General features: G+C 39.4%; 2 protein-coding genes across 2 annotated transcripts; one reads left to right on the forward strand and one right to left on the reverse strand.

Moving 5' to 3' along the window:
* The first annotated feature begins 598 nt into the window (after positions 1-598).
* Positions 599-9457, forward strand: LOC131448979 (LIM and SH3 domain protein 1-like). The gene is made up of 7 exons (XM_058621832.1): positions 599-827; positions 2459-2553; positions 2823-2907; positions 5764-5871; positions 7327-7396; positions 7495-7574; positions 8260-9457. Exons 1-7 carry the CDS (start codon positions 759-761, stop codon positions 8431-8433), a joined length of 681 nt encoding a protein of 226 aa, XP_058477815.1. The 5' UTR covers positions 599-758; the 3' UTR covers positions 8434-9457.
* On the reverse strand, positions 9031-16092 carry LOC131448980 (kelch domain-containing protein 1-like). The gene is made up of 13 exons (XM_058621834.1): positions 15709-16092; positions 14810-14880; positions 14529-14649; positions 13403-13515; positions 13089-13179; positions 12829-12927; positions 12501-12575; positions 11858-11916; positions 11657-11769; positions 11406-11478; positions 11161-11245; positions 10457-10536; positions 9031-9377 (listed from the first exon to the last, which is right to left on the reverse strand). Exons 1-13 carry the CDS (start codon positions 15808-15810, stop codon positions 9242-9244), a joined length of 1218 nt encoding a protein of 405 aa, XP_058477817.1. The 5' UTR covers positions 15811-16092; the 3' UTR covers positions 9031-9241.
* Positions 16093-17522: the final 1430 nt, after the last annotated feature.

Genomic DNA, 17522 nt, shown 5'->3' on the forward strand with positions numbered 1-17522 from the left:
TATTTAAACTGTCTCCGTTAAATGTTGTACAGTTTCTATGGCAATTACTTTGTCACAATTGCTTGGTACTAACTTTTCATCATTTTGTTTTACACTAATGTTTGACTCTAAAGAACCCACAATAAAGTGGATAATATTGTGGTATCATTTGTTTTTTTTTCCCTTTTAAGGTTATTAAAATGATTCCGCTGCCTTCAGGTGCCCAGCAGAAAGACGTAATTCACACTTGTTAACATGTCAACGTGTAAATATTTAATGAGAAATTCTTTGTGTTTATTTTGCTTATTTTAAAAAATGTTTTCACGAATTACGTTGAGCAATACACAAAGTGTCAAAAAATGCTTTGGATTAAGTTTAGTCTCTGTGTTTCTCAAGAGGATATAAATGATAAACGTGGCAGCGGCAGGTTTAGACGAGGTGTGGTGAAAAAAACTACAATACCTCGTCTACTGTGCATCTTGGTCTTCATTCTATCATTTACCACCGTGCCGTGTGTTATACACGCAATTCAAATAAAGTTCTTAAATCCGACCATTTCTGTGGGAACATGAAGGCGTCGCGCTCCTGACTTGACTCCTCCTCAGCCTGAAGTTGCGTCCGTGTATTAATTGAATTGCCTGCAAGAGAAGTGTCCCGGCCGCTCATCACAATCTGTGCCCTGACTTTTAAAAGCTTTTTACTTATTTTCTGTCATTATTCAGTTATTATTTTTCTTTGTGTAGTGTTAAAAAAAAAAAAAAATCTCGGTTTGCATCACAATGAATCCGCCCTGTGGAAGATGCAAAAAGCCAGTTTACCCAACAGAAAAAATCAACTGCCTTGATAAGGTAAGGTGCAACATATATGTGACCTTTAATATTGTTATTATATAATATTTTACATAGATTTTGTTAAATTAAAATGTGTTATGCGCTTTATGGCTGCATTTTCACATCAAAAGATGACAATAATGAGTAGGAATTTTGCTTCAAGTTCCCAACACACTTTGAAGTATTCTCGTTTTTGAAAAGAAAACCTTTTACCTTTGTTGTTGTTGGTTATTTATCATTTATTCTTGTTAACCATTTTTTACACCACTTGTAATGAAACAGTGCTCCCTCTGCTTTTCTTTGTTAATTGTCTGGCATTTGTGGCTGCCTATTATAATATTGAGCATATGTATGATACACAATCACCCATGCAGTGTATAATAACACACACACAGGACACCCATGCTGCACAATCACCCACACCCACACACACACACACACACATATTAAGGGAGTGATGAGAATGAGAGCCACATCCGGTAGATAAACACTGACCAATGTTAAAAACTGTGTGTGACACAAAAAAAAGTGAGGATCTTTTGGCCGGGTTAGGGCTGTCACCCCTTAAAGGGAGTTTTTAAAGCATTAAGACTTTGCTTTAGGGTTAGGGTAAGATGGTTAAGGTTAGGATAAGGGGTTTGGGAATGCATTATGTCCAAGAGTGTCCTGAATACTAACGTCTGCGCAAACGTGTGTGTGTATGTACTTTTATTTTCTCACCCTTTTAGGACCTTTTCTGTTAAAAACACCAGTCTTCATGGACAACAAAACCTGGTCCTAACGAGGCAGACCCTGATTTCTGTGGAACTAGAGTTCAAGCTCAGTATTTGAACTGTTGTTAGGTTCAGGTTAGGGTTTGGCATTAACTGGTTCTAGTTAAGGTTTAGGTTGACCAATTGAATGAAAGTCAGTGCAGAGTCTTAAAAAGAGACAAACTTTAGTTTAGTTTAGTTGTACTCAACAGAGACGAAAACTCTGGGTTAATTAAGTCAGGCTTGGGACACAGTCAAAGGAGAATAACTTCATTCGATTGAGCTGAACTGTTTTAAATCTCTATCATCGCTTCAGATATTAATGCAATACGTGGGTTACACTCAAAGGTGTTTTTTTCTTTACACAGATTGGCGCACATGTAGCTGTTAATTGTTGAGACATGACATGTTATAATGAATAAACAGCAAACACAGTTAAAAACCTCCAGGCAGTGGCTCAGTTTGACTTTTTTTTTATAGATTTGTGACACTAAGATGTCTTCTCCAGGTGAATAAACATGTGTATGAACAGTAACACTAAGCAAGAAAATCAAGTAAATAGTGTATTGGGGTAGTTGATCTACTACAAACTGACTCACCAAGTCATTTTCCAGTATTCATCTTGTGAAATGGATCCACATTTACATGATTGCTCTGTAGCTATGTTTAATTGGAACTGAATGGCTGTACAAGGTCAACAGTACAGCTGTGCTTACAGGGTTTTTTCCAGTTTCCCTGCAAGTCTCACTGCAAGTTTTCGGTTTTTTTCAGCTGATACAAAGCCCATTGATTTAAACCATTAGTAGGACCAAATAGGAATTCTGTCATGGTTGATTAACAGCTCGACATCTGGGATGTTTATGTATATGTGTAAACATTTGCTCTTTTTGCTCCTAGTATTGGCACAAAGGTTGTTTCAGCTGCGAGGTGTGCAAGATGGCCCTGAGCATGAACAACTACAAGGGATTTGAGAAGAAACCTTACTGCAGTATGTGAGTGTTTACACCCCAATGGACACCTGATAATTAAAAAGAATAGACTGCACCAAAAGACAGTCATTTTGGTGCAGTGGAAGTGATGGAAAAAGTGAGTTAAAATGACGACTTAAAATGCCGACTTAAAATGGCAAAAATACAAAATGAAACCTTAAGTTTTGAAATGATGATGTAAGCATAAGTACAGTACTATTTCTCATTTTACCACGTTGTAATGTTGTGGCTGATCAGTACATTTAGAATAAATTTTTTGCTGTAATCCTTAGGCATTACCCCAAAACCTCCTTCACTATTGTGACCGACACCCCCGAGAATCTGCGTCTGAAGCAACAGACCATGCTCAATAGTCAGGTGAGAAATCTTCGCTGACCAGTGCTGGCATTCTGTCTCTGCTTTATCTCACTGCCATAGATACTCTCCCTAATCTCACTGCATCGCCATGACTCTCTGTTTATCCGCGTCTGTCTCACGGCAGGAGATGAGGACGCAATTCTCAGCTCTGCTCTCAAAGACAGTTGGATTCCTATGATAAAGCCTTTTGTGTGAATACTTAAAAAACGAGAGATGCTATAAGTGATTATAAATTTGACAGCACATTGAAAAAAAGAAAGAAATCTCTCCTCCCTTTGGTCTCTCATGTGGCACCATCTCAACTCAGCCTAGTTGGCAGCCTTCACTACTGTTCTTAAACTCTAATCTACTCGCACTGTTCAAGCCAGCAACCTCACCTGATCGAAGGGATAAGTCTTAATGAGATTCCTTTACACTTAAAGTTTTACTTCAGGGTTTGTTTTTTATTCTTTTCCTCCTGTGCAAGAGGAAAAAGAAAATATTTCCATTCCATGTGCACTGTCGGTATTCTATATATAAGTCTAAATGAGATTGGGATTTTTTCATGCCTGTGTGTATATATCAGAGTCAGGCCTGGCTACCTGCTTTGTCTTCCATTTCCATCCCAAAATGTTGAATGCAAAAGCAAGAAAATGAACCACACATGTGAGCAATATCAGTCCCTCATGCTGTGACTGCAAAAACAAGCTCTCCACTTAAGTGAATCAAAAGATTTACAAAAAAAAAATCTGTTCTGTTAATACAAAAAGGTCCTAACCTCACAAACTCACATCCATTTTTGGTTAAAACCCATTTTGTGAAACACAACTGTTATGCCACACTATTGTTATAATAACACTGTGATCAGATTTACACCAAATCTGTTTCCTCTCCCCCTTCCTCTCTGCCTGTGTGTGTGTGTGTGTGTGTGCGTGTGTGTGTGTCCTTTCTCGTCTCATCCAACCAACCCAGTTCTCTTTGTTTATAACCATAAAAGTCTTGTAGTCGAGCTCTTTCTCCCTCTCTCTCTCTCTCTGAGACAGCATATTCCTCATAGCAAGATCATGACTCGTGTGTGTGTGTGTGTGTGTTGGGGGTATCTCGGATTTGCCTTCAAATAAACATTTTAGCTTGGTTTAATGTCATAAGTGTTTCTGTTCATTCCATGGTCTACAAGGAAACTGGACAAACCGCCGTTAAAAGCTCATTAAAATGGTATATTGTATGATGTATGATATAGTATTTACGGTCATTTTGAAGGATACAGCCATTTTCAAGCTCACAACCGAAACCTCTTAAGTCTCTCTGATTTTAAACGCAACACTGAGTTTCCCTAAAACCTGACGAATTACCAATTTGCATGCGCTCTGTAAGGAGGACTTGGAAAAGGTTTCAGTGTGTTGGCCAACACTCTGGAGAGATGCAGAGAGGGAAGAAGTCACGAGAACAGATCAGTAACAAAACACCCGGTTCTACTAAATAACTGCGGAGGAAACAAAAACATAACAATAATCAAACTTCACTTCTTTGTAACACTGCTACAATAAGGAATGTTTTAGTACAACCTTCATGGCCCATTTCCATTCTCGTCACATGCACGTCTGCATTCAAAACTCTTCTTACACACCAACCTGTTTGCTAAATCCTTCCTAAGTGGTCTCGACGTGATGCTGCAGTCAGGTGATGTCAGATTTATTGTTGCTGCACACTTGCCTTCTGCTATTGTGCCCTAAATAACATACACTATTATACAGTACATGTATATAAACTTAGCAGAAAAAGTAAGGAAAGTCGGTTAATTTCATGCCTTTGTGGGTTGGGCAGCAGAGTTGAGTATATGGGTTAAGCACCAATGAAAAACTTGACAAATCTTCTCTGTCGATGCCAAACAACTTGTTCTGCTATTAACTCTTGTTTGGTGTCATTTATTGGATTGGTCGATTGAAGTCTGAAGACATATTTGCAGTTTAACAAGACATTCATTTAACAAACAGGAGCCTCAGTAGCATGTGGAAGAACCATAACACGGCCACAAAAGCCTGGTACCTCCTCCTCCTTCTCCTCATGCTGGTCACCAGCTTGATTTCACACACACTGCTATGGGATGGCCAAAAGTCAGCCAATTGGTGTTGTGTTGGTCACTCGGACATGAAGCTGATCCCGCAAGTGTTCAATGGGGTTGAGGTCAGGACTGCAGGCGGGTCATTCCATCCTCTCCACTCCCAATTTCTGGAGGCAGTCTCTGATAAACCCCCGTTGTCGAGGGATTGCCACTGGTTGCAGAATCTCATCTCGATATCTCTGTGCACTGAGATGACCTCAGTGAGGACAAGCCTTGTCTGGCATTGGCAGAGAAGATTTGACAAGTTTTTCATGGGCACAGCCCACATACTCTCTGCTGCTCAACCCACAAAGGCATCTTCCTTATAAATGTGGCCACCATTTAAAAAGGGAATACACAGTCTTTCCAACAATATAAGAGTTATTGCCTAGAAGCATTGTTACAACCAAGAAATACTTTTACAGTGAAGGGTAACAGTTTGAAAACCACCAAAAAGGCCTACATCCTGTAACAAAGAACATCCCGTGACGGGCCGAGACCACGAATGCCGTGAATAACTTGTTCTTTTACAGATGAAACTAAGATATTATTAGATTTGATTCTAAGTAAAGAGCTAAAGTCAGCTGCCAGGTACTTTAGTATTTAGTATTAAACTGAAGAACTGAAACTAGGAACTAGATGTAACATTAAAAGTAGTGAGCATTATTTAATTTCAAGAAGAAACAGTTGCATTTATTTAGCATTGCTATGCTAAGCTGAGTATCTCCTCCCCTTCCCCAAAAATAATGTCTTGTTTTTCCCTCATAAATCTGAAGGCCCTTTACAAGGAGGACTTTGAGAAGAACAAGGGCAGAGGGTTCAGCGTGGTGGTCGACACTCCGGAGATGCAGCGGTTGAAGAAGACGCAAGACCAGATCAGTAACGTAGGTGCAGTCACGATGAGTAAAACACAAACGACGACATCTAATTGTGCATAAATGAACATTTGAGAGACACGGATATGATTTTCAGGGACATTTCTGTTTAGGCTGCAGAAGTTTAATTGTGAATGGACAGCAATTCAGAGGTTAGAAGTTAAAGGTAAGTTTAACAATCGGAGGATACAGAATTTTTGATGTGGCAGCGTTTTCTACAGATTATCTCTAGGGTACATTGTCTTTGAAAAGCACCAGAAGCAATCATTCTGTTCCAAGTCAAAGTGGTAACATTTATTTCTCAAGTTTAAAATGAGAACAATTCTTGACGTTTGCCCTGAGAGGAAACTCTCACTCAATCTACTTTGAAAAACAACTTTTTTTTAAGTTTTGTCACTTATATGAAATGAAATGAACAGATACAACACTAAGTCATCACCAGGGTCCACTAGAGTTTCAGGTTTGAGGATTTGCAGGCTGGTATCACAGTGAGCGCAGAGCACAAACTGCTCCAGACAGCAGTGAAGCATCATGTCACAGTGTGATCCTGCACACACACACACACACACACACACACACACACACACACGCACACACAGAGGCACATTTCAGACATTTCTCTGTGTCCACTGAGCAGCAGCTGCCCTATATGGTCAAAGTCTCTCAGCTGTGGACACAAATCAATGCCACGCTCTCCACTGCACACACACGCACACGCACACACACACACACACAGGGAGACTTGGTAGATGCATGCATACCATTCTGAAACACACATTTTCTCCGCAGTCGTAGAAAGGAATGCTTGTTGATAAGCTATGCAATGTCAAACGGCCAAACTCCAGTGACAAATGTTTTCATTAGCTTTATCTTTTTTTTCTTCTTTTTTTCCACCCCCTCCCCTCCCTCCTTCTTTGAGTTTTTTTTTTTGTTGCTGTTGTTGTTTTTTGAATTCCCTCTCGCTCTTCCAGTCTTTTTCCCACCAGCTTGTTTTCTATCTGTTCCTCTCGAGGTCTGCCGAGGACACAGGGGGGGCTGGTCCTTGTTTATCTTAATCGACATTCAGCTTCCTCTTCCAGCCTGTAAAAGCTCAAAGCACATTCACTTCACTTCACATTCAACCTCTGCAACTCAGTGGCCCCTGATGGACTTATTTCATGTGGTATGAATATCACAGCTCAAAAATCAGCCTGTGTGAGTTGATGTTTATCAATCAAGCACCAAGATTCTTGTAAAAACAACCTGGATACGTATTCTGAAGAACACAGAGTATAAAGAGAAAGTACTGCCAGAGTAAATGAGGCAGTGTGCACCCTCAGCAGCACCTCCTAAAATGGTGAACTACTTGTCTCTCAGTGAGAAAACTTCACGGTCAGCTGTTAAATTCTGAGTGCTGCGCCCTCATGTGGTGTAATGTGTATGTTGCTGCCCTGTGTGTGTGTGTGTGTGTGTGTGTGTGTGTAGATAAAGTACCATGAAGATTTTGAGAAGAGCAAAATTCGAGGTGACGCACCTCCTCCTGAGAACAGACAAGGTGAGACACAACCTTTAAACATTTAAAGGTTATATTCTTATCACCATAATCACTGTTGCACATGTTTACAAATGTGTGTGTGTGTGTGTGTGTTGAAGATGAACCATCCGCACCTGAAACTCTCAGGCAGCCAGCTGAACAATTGCGCCCTGCTGCTGTAGCCCCATCTTGTGGAGGGGTAAGGCTATTGCATAAACACACACAACATGGTGTGTGGAATATAGACACCGCCATTACATGTTCATGTGATCGTTCAATGTCATTGCATTGGTATGCTGCTACAAGACATTTATGAACCAATCAATCAATACAAATGTATAATATGGGGCATATTATATTTATATTAAATAATTACATTCAGTCTTGTATAAAGTATCTAAAGGGGACACATGAGTAAAAGTACAAGTATCTTGCCAGAAAATGACTTTGGTAGAAGTTGAGTTCACTTTTTAAAGTATTTGACATTTACTGTACTTAAGTATCAAGTATCAAAAGTAATGTTTTGATATAAAAATACTTAAGTTTTAGAAGTAAAAGTTTAAAAAAAGCATTGGTAGCTCAGTTGTAAGGCGAGTTGTCTTTAAACATGAGGGTTGTGGGTTCAATTTCTGACTCTGCTAGTCTGTATTGAGCAAGACACTTAACGCCATGTTGCGGCGTGTGAATGTGTATGAAAGATCGAGCTCATCAAGACTAGAAAAGTGACCAATACCAACTCTTCTTCTTCTTCTGATAGTAACGAGTAACTTAGATAGTTAGATAGTTAGAGGAAATGTAGCGGAGTGAAAGTCATCACGTGTAGCATGTCAGTGCATCTGTGTTTGTTACTAATTTCTCCTGTGGTTCCACACACACACACGCAGAAGCGATACCAGGCTCTGTACAGCTACGCAGCAGCAGAAGCGGATGAAGTCTCTTTGCTGGAGGGAGATCTGATCCTAGACGTGGAGCCAATAGACGAGGGATGGATGTTTGGTTGTAATCAGCGCACGGGGCAGCGAGGCATGCTCCCTGCCAACTATGTACGGCCCGTGTAAAGCAGACAACACACCTCCAGTGGCCCATATCTGCTTTCACCACTCACAATCAGGCCTCTTCTCTAAATCAACTTTGACCAATCTTAAAAAAAAAAAAAAGGGTATTGAAATGCTACTTTCTGCCCATTCTTGGTTTTTATCAGCAGTAATAGTTATAGGTTCTTCAAGTTGAGCTTATACTGTAGAGAGGAACAAAGTGGAGTCGCAAGGATTTTAAATATGTAAATGAGACCCACAAAAGAGGAAGTAGAAACAGAAGAACAATATATATGTAAAAAAAAAAAAAAAAAAAGACAATTTCCTTCCATCTCAGGAAATATTTACTTTTTAATGCCCCTCAGACACACAGTGCAGTAATCTGTAATAACCCATTTGTATCATCTGCCATAGTTCACTTTATTAAATGCTTATTTAAAAAAGAGAAACTTGGTATATGATTTAAAACTTTTTTATAACAGTTAGGTTCAATAAAAACATGTGCATTTGTGATTGAAGACTAAAAATGGTTTTGGGTCATTCCTGCTTTTGTCTGACAAAAATGCACCCTTACTGGATTCTACTTTACCTTTCATTGTGTAAATAAACACCAGAATAAAATACATATATAGCAATCTCTTTATTCAGAAACACTTTGCACATAAATCATAACATGAAGTAAAATGTTATCCAATTAAACTTTAAAAAATAAGGCAAAGACTTTATTTACAAATTAGATTTCCCTAAGTTAAAACAAATAAACCAGCACCATGTTTTGTTTTCTTAAATACAGCACATAAATCATTACTTAGTATCTTTGTAAAAACAGTTATTAATCTGCAAGACAGGGTGTCAGGTTGGAGAAAAATGCCACTCTCTTGTCCACTTTGGTCCTCAGTTTTGGCGGCAGCCAGTTAAGTTGCCTCACAAACAGCTGTGGGTTTTTCCCAACAAAGTCTTCACACAATCTGTAGAGATGGGTGAAAAAGAAAAGGTTAATAAAACAGGATTTTTATGGGCAAAAATAAAGTATTTTCTTTCTCCTTGATCTTCAGACATTTGGGGGTTTTTTTTGTCTTTGTCCAAAAGTAATTTATGGATTAATGAAAATATAGTCAGATACTTGGACAATGTTGTGTCTGTGCATTACAGAAGTTACTTCATGTGTGGTAGTTTGAGTTCTTGTTTTAAAGCAAATCAAGGAAGATTGAACGTGATTTCAGTTCCTACCATTTCATTCCTGAGGCTAATATTTAGCAGATTATACCTCACCCATTCCTTTTTACTTGTTTGAATAACTTTAAATTGACAGTACAACCCATAAAATGCACATTTGCACTCTTTGCAGCTCCTACCTCGTGATGTAAAGTTTTTTTTTTCTCAAAATCAATTAGTTTCATTCATGAGGGTAGTAATATTTGGCAGATTATACTTCACCCAGTCATTTTTACTTTTTGGAATACACTTGCCAAAAGGTGATCGCAGCTCCGACCATATAACTTAAATATTTTTTTGTAACTACAGGAGGTATTTTTATAAATATGGTGAAACTTTGGCTTGAAACACTGCTGTGCACAGCTTCAGAGCTGCTAGTGAGACCAACAGAGGCAGACAGTATTTTCCCCTCGTATAAATGGCAGACTACATCTACACTAATAAGACAATTTTCTAAGCAACTGACGCGGATTTCCAAATGACAAAAGTTCACTTTAACCATCAAATAACCCTGCATTGGTTAAAACAAATGGAAAAGAAAAACCCCCTACAGAACAAGGTAAAGCTCATTAGCACAGCACCTTGTCCGCTGTAGTGCGTGAATGTGCACGGGGCCCCAACAGGGAGCAGCTTAGTGTGAGAATATAAATAACTCACGTTTAATAGTGTGTGTGTGTGTGTGTGTGTGTGAGACTTTGTTTAAACTGGCTTAACCATGCGCGACTGGAAAGGAGATGCAAACAACTTCTCACATGTAACCATCTGTGTACTGTACATAATATGCAGTAACAAGAAATGCATAGTTGCAGTTCAGTCAGCCACCAAATTGTACCTGGAGAGGGAGTATGGCTGCATCTGAAAGACGATCATGTTGCTGCAGTGATGTTGTGATGGCGCTCTGAGAACAACCATCTGAAAACAGGAGGATTGACAAATATGACACATGTCACATTAGGAGGGATGCGAGTGTAAATGATTACATTGCTACATACTGAAATGATAGAAACTTCCTGTTCCTTCAGCGATTATTTGAAATACCTTGGATCTGTGGATGCCATGGACTTTGGAACAGAGACATACCCAATATTCTACCTTCTATTCTTCCACATGGTAACACTGTCATGACACTGAGGAGGCTTTGATATTCCCCTAGTAGATCATTTCACAAGTTGGCAAATATTTTTTCAGCAATGCTAACTTCTGTTCTGAGCCGACACAGAAAATGAAGACAAACTTCTTTACATTCTCTGGCTCCACATGTGAAATCACTGTAGTAACACACAAGTGCACTTTGACCCTCCACTAAACCACTTAAGATGTATTTATGTAACAGTTAAACTGAGTCCATAATTAGTTCCCCTCAATAATTTAGTGCAGATTAGTGCTGCAATATTTACTGATGTCTAAATGAACAAGTACGGTTAGAAAATAACTACCAAGTACTGCACAAAAAAAAAAAAAAAAAAAAAAAAAAAAAAGTGAAGTGGCCATAAAAGAAAGAACTTGCAAATAAAGAGCTTTCCCGTCGTCACATACCGTGTCTGCGACAATACAAAGGTTACTGCTTCCGCCGAACACGACGACGTCGCCGTCATTTCCGAGATTCGCTGTGTGGCAAACTCTGAGGGGAAAATAATGTGGGCAATTATAGAACTATGATAATAAACCATTAAATAAATCTAAGATCATATTCAAGTGCTGTAGTTTTATTTTCATCTTTTATCCATGCTTGATACATAAACATTTTAACATCATTTTTCCATAGTGTATGAACAAACTACCTGGGCTTGCCCTTGTGTGCATGGTTCATGTTGGTCCACTCTCTTTTAAGCGTGTTAAACAGCCAAGCGTCATCTAGGAGAAGATTTGTGACAAATGAGATTACACAGCAGGGAGTTTTAACTGAAGATGAAATCTGGTTCTTAGACTGGCATCAAAACCTTGTCCATATTTGAAGGCTCAAATTCAGTGTGGACACGGCACACTCGATTGTAGAGATACAAGAGATCAATGCGCCATAACTGAGACTTACTGAGTGTGTTTCCGTCTGTGCCGAGACCTCCGTATACAAGGACTGCATGATCGGATATGGCCGCCATGGCGTGCATGGAGCGCCCCATGGGTGAAGAGAACAGGGGGATGTCACTGATGAAGAGTTATATCACACATAGAGTCAGTTGTAAAACAATTAAAACAAAAAGTTAAATGTTTTGAGAAGAATGAAGGGTCTTACAATTTAGTCCAAGTCCAGCTTTCTAAGTCTAAGCAGAACATGTCCATCTCTGGCGTCTCCTGTAAATAATCAACAAACAAAAAACATGTTGCTTTTAAATCGACTAAACTGTTCCTCTAACAGTAATATAAGGATGTATAAACTAATAACAGGGTCAGATACAGTATATAGCTAAAGGTTTTCATATTTGGAGAGTAATCAGCAAGTACAGCCTCTCCATTTTGAAAAATGGCTGCAGGGATATACTATAATTCAGCCACAATTGCAGTAGAGACATCGGATGTTGAGGGTTGTTTCAAAGTCAGTCCATTCCCCAGTTCATCTCACAGGCGTCGGGTGGGACTGAGGTCAACAGGCTAATCACAAAACCCGGAGAAATCAACTTATTTAAAAAAGGATCCGACTGTGCACAAGGGCACCGTCACATAACAGGAAAGGGATGTTGAAACAGGAAAGTGCCTCCTCTAAACTGTGACCACAAAGTTAGAAGCAGACTATTGTCTAAAAAAGAAAATATTTCTCTTTTTCAGAACAGAGAAAACTAAAATAAAAATCATGAAAAAACATTTTTTGACTCTCCTTATGGCAGTATAGCATTTACGGTTAAAATGGGGATTAGATTTTTTTTTAGATTAGAACTCACCACACCACCTGAAACGTAACCCTTGTTCCCCAGAAGGGCGGTGGAATGGCAATCTCTGGGAGTAGGAGCCGATCCCTGCACGTTCAAAAATCACAAATATGGTTCATGATTGTTTTTGCTTCTGTTAAGTCGGCAGTAACAGATACAATAAAACATTACGAGGCTGCATCCTTATCAGACATGACTGAGGGAGTTAGTGTGTGTACAGCAGCAGCATCTTACAGATAAATCTCCTATTTATTGTCTGAAATAACATTAACAAAATCTATGCTTGCAGCTGCAGAAAGAACAAAAAAAAGTAACCACATTAATACATTCTTTTACTCACCTGAGTCTCAGGCACAGTCCATGTTGCAGTGCGTGTATCAAAAACATTCACTTCATTGTTCCAGCCCCAAAACCTGAACGTTGTGTCGCCGATTGTCGTCTAAGAAAGAAAAGCGTTGTGTGGGGCACTTTAGAATTATGCGTTTCGATTAATAATAAGTAAATTATTTCACAGATTTTACACGATCAGCTCAATGTTCTACCAATGGTTGCATTTGCACAAAATAACATTTCTGTAAATTTCTTGCGATTAATAATTACCAAGGACATCTCGTCCATGACGAAGCTAGACGAAGATGAGTTCCGCACTTGCCCTAAGGTCTTACAGCCATATCCGCCAAAGTAAATTAATCTGTATAGACACAACAACAAAATGGACAGAATGTGAAACTACTGAGTGAAACACAAAGTGCTATAGAAAGGATTCCATTAAGTACCATGACAGCATTTTATGTACATTTCAAATAGCCAATTTTGGTGTATGAATAAGAGTTTTCAAAAAGCAAGCACTACTGTAAGGCTCGTTCAGCCGTTTGTATGCACCAGTCCACCTTTTCTTCAGAGGCTGAACTGACCTGTCTCTGTGTACCCAGCAGGAGTGTTTCTGTCGGGGCGACGGCGTCTTTCCCTTGGCGTCAGTCACTTTGTTCCATGAGTAATGCGGCTCGGTGAGATCGACACTGAACATCTACAAAACAAGAGTTAAAGCAAAAAAAACACCAAATAGGAACTTCAAAGTTCAGTTTCAAAATCATTTGATTTCTCGTCTGCCTCTTGAAACGGAGATGATCAGATCAGATGATCGAGCTGGAGAATCTCCAGTGTCCACATAGTTTGATATGAGACTTTCTGTACAAAATCCCACCATCATACAGGTTGAGGATTAAATTAATTTTAGTTTTTTGCTTTTACTGTCTTGTGAAAAATACAACATTGTACCCGAGCTGCTCCAGTGTGAACAAGACTTGCTTTTTTTTCCCCCTCCATAACTCGGTCTGACGTCATTTTACTTTAATTTTTTGCTCTATCTCATCAAATTCATGTTACAGCAAGCCTGTCAAATATTTCTCTCCTCTTAGAAAATGTGCCCCAGACCCAGTTTCTGCTGCAAACGTGTCGATTTGAGAGGAATTTCCAGGATGGTGTTGGCGTGGGGGATTAATTCTCTCTTAAATATGGAAGGCAAATTACAAAAGCTGGGTTGTGCTCAGAAAAAAAAAAAAAAAAAAAAAATACAGGGAGTGAGAAAAGCCTTTACGTTTTCTAGGCAAACAGCTCGACATTCGTGTGAGAGTGGAAACAATGTTTGAGTAAGGCAAATGAGTTCAAAGGTCATAACTGAATTTCAATTCAACTGGGAAAATTCCCATGCTGGGATATTCCTGCTTGGACCAAAAGGGGCCAAACCAACAATAAGATATTTGGGTAACAAACTGAAAATGCAGCAAAAAAACTGCACCATAACAAAACCCTGTCCTTTTTCAATTTCTCTAATATATCATAAATGTATTTCAACATGTGCATTAACTTGTCTGTAAATAATAGCCCAAGTTAAGCAAAGATGCAGGATTTCCAGCTTCAAGACAGCATCAAGTTTTTTTTAACACCATGCCCGACAAAACAGACTCTAATTTGCATGCAGTTGTACTTTGCATGAGAGTACAGCTGCTTTAGCAAACAGTAACAGTGCGAGTCGCTCACGTCGTTGGTGTATCCAACGGTGTCACAACCTGCAAAAATGTAGAGTGTGCTGTTGACATGAGCGCCACAGAAGCCTGACAAGTCCCGGGGGACGTCACTGCCGGCGATCTCCCTCCGCTCCCTGTCACACAAAGAAAAGAGGCCGCTATTAAAGCGTGCGGAGTCAGTGTTTGTAGCAACTTTAAAAAAAGGGTGACGTTTATCAGCGACGCTCAAATGTCAAGATGACAAGTGTTCCTTTTCGTGCTGATACGACAACGGGGGTCTTCCTTGTATCTTACCACATCCCACTGTTCAAATCACAGAGCCATATCTCATCACTGGGCAACATGACATCTGCGCCGTCAACTACCTGTGAGGAAACAGGAGATAAGAGGCGTGTATGAAAACACAGTGTACTCGCAGCCACTATCAGCTGAATGAAGCCAGCTGAGAAATAATGCAGAGCAAACGTCAGAACCTGACGTCTTGTGTTCAGTTATCTTCAATGTTCTATTCCTGTGTGATTTTGTGGCCCTGGCAATAATCAGGATGGAGCTACATATGAAGATATGAACATTTTTAAAAAAGTAAAAAGAGCAGAATTAACTACCAGAAAAGTGCACATCCAGTCCAGGCTAATAAGTGTACAATGCAGAGCACCTGTGTGTGGAAGCATCTGCATCTATTATTTCTCCCCTCTCATTTTTCCCAAGGTGTTTTCCCCCTTAATTTGTCACACTGTGGAGTCTCATATGTTGTCCTGTTCAAACACGTTCCTCCTGTGGAAAAACTTGGATTCCTGAGAAAAAAGCTTTTTCCTCACAGGATTACACCGTCAGTTTGTACATTATTGGACACAAATAACCGAACAAAGCTTGTATTGTACTGGTAAGTTCAATTATTGTGAATTCAACTGATTTAGAGGAATGTTGGTTGCAGGTTTATGTTATATTTCAAAAGTCTAATTTACCAACTTGCAGACAAAATACACCATTTAAGACGTGTAGTTTGTGTGTGGTTTACTCGCTTGTAGGTTCAAAATGAATAAATAACATTTAAAAACCTGAGGCAGAATTACTTTAATTTCAAGTCTGGTTGATAAACATTTAAAAATACACAACAATGAATAGGACAATAGAGTTATACATTGCAACGTGGCTCCTCCTGCTCAGGTACAATGACACCTGCAGTTTCTTACCCGATAACCTCCCCACACATACAGGGTGTTGTTGTCTATGAACGCCGTGTGGCTGCTCCTCTCCTGCGGACTCATTGGCGCGTCTCTCCCGGCAGCATCCATCCTCCTCTGACTCACCTCTCGAATAACAACAAAGTATAAAAAATGTTCTTGAGCTTTGGAGAACAGAAGGAGGAGGGAGGAGGAGGTTTATCCTGCGCCTGGAGAAACGTGTTTTTCAGGCTTGCCTGTTTACTCCTCCCATTATCACGATCCTTTAAGTTATGTGTGTCGTCTTCTTCTACCGGGGGGGGGAGGTAACGACGACGACACAAAAAACAACAAAGCACTGTGAACTCATATGACATCTTTACTGAACGCGAGTATTTATTTATTTATTTAAGGGATTCACTGTTCACTGTCCCTTATTGTTTGTGAATTTAAAGCTTGTAACATTAAAGCGAGGAGAGGAGACACAGGTGTCACTCATTTCACTTTACACAGCGGACATGATTGGCTGCACCTGTGCTGCTGTCCCCTGATTAAAAGCAGGGCCGGGTTAGAAGACAAACAGGGCCCTGGGCGCAGAAGTGTAAAAGGCCCCTGTCTACCCACCCACCTCTCCTAGGGAGGTGTTGCAACATACTTCCAAATGCAAGGTAATCACAAAATCTATACTGCCATATTGGCAATCACCTGGGGCGCCATCTACGGGAGGGGTGTCACACAAACTCAAAGAAAAAATATATATATGGAGGTGGAAAGTGTACAGAAATGTTCTACTAAAGTAAAACTACAACTATTTTGATAACATTTTACTTAAGTACACGTCAAAAAGTACTGGTCTAAAAATCTACTCAAGTTAAAGTAAAAAAGTAGCTTGTTTAAAATGTTCTCAGAGTAACAGTTGCTTAGTTACTTTTTTTAACAAGGTCGGGGTTCTTTCTTGTGTCGTGCGGAATGTACAAGGGGATAGAAATCCTTTGAATTAAAGGCAAACCTTTACACATTAAAGTGCTGACAAAATGAAATATGGAAACATATACTGTATCAGTCAAAATGGGTCAAAGGTCACATATGCTTTTACTCACATTGGAGCCTCACCATTCACTGCCAAAGTTCCCAGTGTGTGATTATTTTTATATTATATTATATATTATATTATATTTCTTTTTTGAAAGTTTTTACTCAGTAAATTGTGATTTAAAATGTAAGTACACAAAAAACCTACTCCATTACAGTAACACGAGTAAATGTAATTACGTACTTTGCACCTCTGCATATGAATACAAAATCTGCCCATGGGTGCCATACTTCACTCAACAAATGAACAAACCTCATAATTAAAATAATAGTAAGAAAGGAAAGAAAATGCCTTGGGCATAGGGCTGGCCCTGGTTGCACAGATATCACTTCCAGCTCAGATTGCTGAAACACACAATAGACTTTTAAAGCTTTTAAAAACAGATGAAACACCAATGTTTAGGTTTTCTGTGATACCCAGGTAAATACACATCATGCAGGTAAAGGGACAGCACCATAGACTGTATTATATTATAAAATGTGGGTAGTGTTTGTTTGCAAGCCGTCCAAGCAGGAAGTAACAATTTACTGAATAACCAGCAGAGGGCGATAAAGAACTCTGTTGACTGGAAGTCGTGGAAAAGTAAGCCATGCTTCTCACTTGATTTAAAACATTATTAAACATTTTTCCTGAGGAGTTTATGGTAGTTTTGGGTCTTCTTCAACAGAACATGATTTGACGTGGTGCTGGTCAAATCACATATTAGAAATGCAACTAGCAGACTACCTCCACTTTTTATACAGCCTATGCC

Source organism: Solea solea, chromosome 21 (assembly GCF_958295425.1).
Source record: "Solea solea chromosome 21, fSolSol10.1, whole genome shotgun sequence".
NCBI classification, from domain to species: domain Eukaryota; kingdom Metazoa; phylum Chordata; class Actinopteri; order Pleuronectiformes; family Soleidae; genus Solea; species Solea solea.